At 39.5% G+C, this 4,715-nt stretch overlaps 1 protein-coding gene and 1 long non-coding RNA gene across 8 annotated transcripts; both read right to left on the bottom strand.

Annotated features, from left to right (window-relative positions):
- Positions 1-342: 342 nt before the first annotated feature.
- On the bottom strand, positions 343-692 carry LOC116182581. The gene is made up of 2 exons (XR_004147564.1): positions 595-692; positions 343-530 (listed from the first exon to the last, which is right to left on the bottom strand). It is a non-coding gene; the product is annotated as an uncharacterized LOC116182581 (long non-coding RNA).
- An 803-nt stretch (positions 693-1,495) lies between these two features.
- On the bottom strand, positions 1,496-3,242 carry LOC116182579. Of its 7 annotated transcripts, none has more exons than XM_031503113.1 (4): positions 3,034-3,242; positions 2,460-2,976; positions 2,149-2,404; positions 1,496-2,105 (listed from the first exon to the last, which is right to left on the bottom strand). In XM_031503113.1, the coding sequence occupies exons 3-4, from the start codon at positions 2,342-2,344 to the stop codon at positions 1,555-1,557; spliced, it is 747 nt and encodes a 248-aa protein (XP_031358973.1). In that variant the 5' UTR covers positions 2,345-2,404; positions 2,460-2,976; positions 3,034-3,242; the 3' UTR covers positions 1,496-1,554. The 7 variants fall into 6 exon arrangements, with proteins under 7 accessions (XP_031358973.1, XP_031358977.1, XP_031358976.1 ...); XM_031503116.1 differs by having other exon boundaries at positions 2,149-2,196; positions 2,254-2,976; XM_031503114.1 differs by having other exon boundaries at positions 2,149-2,208; positions 2,254-2,976.
- Between the last annotated feature and the right edge of the window lie 1,473 nt (positions 3,243-4,715).

Below are 4,715 nucleotides of genomic sequence, written 5' to 3' on the forward strand. Positions count from 1 at the left end.
ATACAAAAAATATTTCTTGTACAATTGTCATTTTGTTAAGTCTGTGTTGTGAAATATACAGTAAAGTATTTTGCAATGTAAACTAAAGTAGTACTATTACTTAGAATTCCCAAAGACGAAAAGATTCGTACCATATGGGTGGAAAATATGAAACAAGAATTCACTTCTACTGCTAATAACGAGCGATCAAAAAAGGATTGATGTCGGGTCACCTTTGGAAGTTCCATTTTAAATATGACTTCCCGTGTAAACAAAAATTCCAAAGGTGACTCGACAGCAACTCTTTTTTGACTCGTAGTAGTAAGTTATCCTCTCTAGACTTTGAAAAGATATGTTTTCTGATAAATGCTTTGACGTCGTTGTTAATGTTCCATGCTGTGCTGACCATTTTTTCTACAACCAAAGGAATTAATTCCTACCACCGCATCTCTCCTCTTCAATCCCTTATCGCGGTCGGTTATAGTTGCTTCTGTCTCGAAAACAGAGTATCAGTGGAGGGTAGGGTGACTGGAATGTCTGGAAGGAACACCCTTGGCGAGTCAAAACTTTACGTCTGATTATTTAGAAAACAATGTGTCGGAGCAGAGTACTTACAAAGGCTTAAAGGATAGCCTGAACTCTGGTGAGGTCGAAATGAATCGCTCCTAAAACGAAGTGTCGGACGAGAGTTCTCATTGAAGGCGTGTGGAACATCTGGACGAGACATATCTATTGTCGATGTGAATATCTCGAAAATGGAGTGTCGGAGGATGGTATGTGCAATATTAAGGAGGCTTTCTGTAAGGATTTCATTCTTCTCACATTACTTTTTTAATATGTGGGTCATATTCATTCATCATCTAGTGAAATAGCAATAAATTTTGCATGCTAGTAAACAATATTGAAAAAAATTCGCTTATCTGTACAAGAGATGCTCACAATTTTTTAAAATAATACGTTTGTATTGTATTTACTTTACACAAATGTACCTACCATTGCCGTTTTAACGTTACGCCAATGAACTGTAGGCGGCCATGATTTGGGTGAAATAACAAACAAATGTGACGTAATGTGGGCTTCACTTTACGATGATTATTGTCACTCCTCACTCTTTCCTTCTCTAAGAATTTCGTAATATAAAGATTATTACCCAGTTATGGTAGAGTCATCCTTATTGCTTTTATAACTTCACAATGTGAAAGAAGAAAAACAAATTGTAATAAATACGTAAGTACTATAAACCTTTCGCCAGGAAAGATTGCCGGTCATAGAACACTTGATCCCGGCCTACAATCTATGTTTTTCTAAAGATGTGAGCGACTTCCGGGATAGTATCGTGTCAATGTTGAACAATAAGACTTTTCGTTCAACATTGGCACGATACTATTCCAGAAGTCGCTCGCATCTTTAGAAAAACATAGATCGTAAATCGACACAAGGTGTGCTGTGACCGGCAATCTTTCCTGGCGAGAGTTATAGTTAAATTAATCAATTATAGTGAGTAGGTATCGTGCGCTTTATTGATTCAAAATGTTCCTGTAATATAGGACAACCTTTTTTACACGCAAACCATAATTATTTTTGGCAATCGCATCCTTTCAGTAGAGCTAATACATCCGCGGAATCTAAACATGGCTTAATGTCACATTTATCAATATTGCTTATGTACGTTTCTATGCACTTTAATCGCTTTACTTCCTCTTCCACTTTAGAAATCTGTTCCTTCCTGAAGCTTCTTAGAAATTGAGCAACCTCATTGTTGGTACGCGACCCCTTGTTTGGCGTACTGGTTACGATTTTTTCCATCGCGCTCAGTTCGTTGCTATCTGGCGTCGGCACAAGTGTACGTTCTGATGGAGTCCCCTTGTATTTGACCATTTCGGTATAGTTGATGGAAAATGATTTTTGCTCTTGTAAAATTTTACTTGGGGTGGTTTGACTTACAGCTGACGCTGACACTGTCTCGTTAGGTTTTAAGGATTTCATTGCGTCGGCCATATCTGCGTATTGTTTGATTAATGCTTCTTCCATAACTTCTATACATACGAATATATCGGGCGGAGGATCTCCCTTTGTATTTTTAATTCCTTTTAAAAATGACAATGCCCACTGAATCTGCGCTACACCTAAATCTTTATGTTTATTTTACTACTAACCAATTGCCCATACCAAGTGGTTTTTCCGTTGGTTTTTCCGAAAATAAACTCCATACGACAGCTAAAGTATGATCTAATTGTACATAAAAGGGTGGACATTTTGCAATACCTTTCCCACCTGGGTATACGGTACTGTCATTTGGTAATCTAAACGTGTATGGAATCGGAGTATATTCCTTGGGAGTTCTTATATTTTCTAAGGATTCCATGAATATTAAATATGTATTTGTAACCACGAAAATTTATTGCGAAGTTTGACATTGACATACCTAAAATGGAGCAACCTTTGTTTATAAATATTTCATTTTATGTTGGCGCAGATACTTTAAATGTTAAAAGTTACGCTTCGCCTTCCCCTTCCTCGGTAATATCTTCATCAGCTTCTATAACATGACTTGGTCTTCGTTCGTCATATGCAATAATATCTGATTCAGTGTCCCCATCATCTCCTTCTGCTGCGGTATTTGATTCCGTTGCCGTGTCTTCTTCAGCGACGTTTGCTTCCGTTACGATATCTTCATCGCATACGCACGTTCCTACTACGGCATGTACTAAACCCGGTCGTAGTAATGCGATGTGGTCCAAAATACCTTTGACATTTGGAGGATTTTTTCCTAAATTATCTTTAATTCGAGACAAATAATTATCTGCCCATATGAAATACTCGTCTGGAATATCGGTTGCGTCTGTGGCCATCATCATTACGCAGCTAATTGTAACAGCAAGCATTTCATCGCATTCTTCTAGATGTACTTTGGACTTTTTCAAACCAAACACCGGATCTTTTAGACATTCATTTATGCGTAAACCTCTCGAACGGGAGTGCGTTGCCTTGTTTTCGCTGTAAATTTACTCGTAAATTTTGGGTCGCGGATCAATCGGAAAGGAAACCTGTCACCTTTCGTGAGAGGGTTCAAGTGAAACATAACCTCCGGCACGAGGTTTGACTAAACATGCTGACAAAGCTGTTGGTAATGCGGGAACCGACGAACTTCTTGGAGATATTAGTAATGGTATTTTCGACATCTCTGCACGTAAAACAAGTACCATAAATTTATCTTTGAAGTGTCAAGAAACAGCCCGTGAATCTGTCACTTCTGTGAGAAAACAAACGCCAGTCGTAAGTCCAGTAAGGTTTGTTCGATCTCGCATGAACCATATTTAACCCTCCATCCTCTCCTTATTTTACAAGACAGAGAGCACACATTTGAGCAAATTTTTCGATTTTTACGATCATACTGTATTCATCATATGATTATGCGGGTCACTCTGTAATTGGGCGCATGCCTGTTGAGGGCCCAAAAACAAGAGAGGGATAATAATAATAATAATAATAATGATTCCATATTATAAAATTTTAGAGACTATTCAATTCATCTAACATTTGTCACATTTCGATCAGTAAAATGTCAAGATTTCAAATTGTTGAACCAATGGGAACGAATTATAGTGAATATTTCCCTCATATGTCATAAATGCCATATGAGGTGTGCAATTATCGCTCAATTACAGCGATAATTGCACTGTAGAAAGCGAAAGAGCCCTGCGAATTCAGAGTTGGACTGGGTCAAGCATAGAGTGACCCAGTGACCCGGTGACCCAGTTAGTTTACTGACCCGGTGACCCAGCTTGACCCGGTGACCCAGCTTGACCCGGTGACCCAGCTTGACCCAGTAACCCAGTTTGACCCGGTGACCCAGCTTGACCCGGTGACCCAGCTGACCCGGTGACCCAGCTTGACCCGGTGACCCAGCTTGACCCGGTGACCCAGTTTGACCCGGTGACCCAGCTTTGACCCGGTGACCCAGCTTGACCCAGTGACCCATCTTGACCCAGCTTTACTCAGTGACCAGTCTTGACCCGGTGGCCCAGTAATTAAATTATTGTTAGGTATCATCCAAAACAATTTCAAGTAACTTTTAATTAAAAAAAAAACTTCCTCAATAATATTCGGCAACAAGCACGTAGCCCAATTTCATTCAAGAGAACTAATACCTAAAAAAATCAAATGCATTTGTTTATAGTTTGTAGTCAAGTAGTCAATGAAAGTATTTAGAGGAAAGATTTATTTGGATTAAGCTAACTAGTAGAAAAAAATTAAATGTGAATGAACACCTGTAAGCAAACTGGTAAGCCCTGAAGCAAAGAAATAACATTATTCTAATACAATTCGGGACATTGAAAGTTTTTTACGGCAGTATTAAAGCAAACATCACATAAATGGCAGTTGTCAAGCAATCGAGTATTATTTTCAACAAACCAGCATTTCATTTATTTCATAATCTGTACACTTGAACCGAGGGCACTGACTTAACTGCGTTATTCGATCAAACTAGGTGACTGGGTGGAATTGGGTCCCCGGGTGAAATTGGGTCGCTGGGTCAAACTGGGTCACTGGGTCAAGTTGGGTCACTGGGTCAAACTGGGTCACTGGGTCTAACTGAAAAGAGTATGACGTGACCCAGCGACCCAGTGACCCAGTTTAATTTAGTGACCCAGGTGACCCAGTCCAACTCTGCCTGCGATAATTGCACTGTCCATATCCACGGCAATGGCAACTGGCAACTCCTTTGGACAATT

This window comes from Photinus pyralis, unplaced genomic scaffold (assembly GCF_008802855.1).
Source record: "Photinus pyralis isolate 1611_PpyrPB1 unplaced genomic scaffold, Ppyr1.3 Ppyr1.4_unclustered_Scaffold6033, whole genome shotgun sequence".
NCBI lineage: Eukaryota > Metazoa > Arthropoda > Insecta > Coleoptera > Lampyridae > Photinus > Photinus pyralis.

Coding starts and splice junctions, on each gene's coding strand:
- LOC116182579 (XM_031503113.1), bottom strand. CDS start 2,344: ATGGAATCCTTAGAAAATATAAGAACTCCCAAGGAATATACTCCGATT. Junction 2,106..2,148: donor ACCAACGGAAAAACCACTTG/GTATGGGCAATT, acceptor ATAAAGATTTAG/GTGTAGCGCAGATTCAGTGG.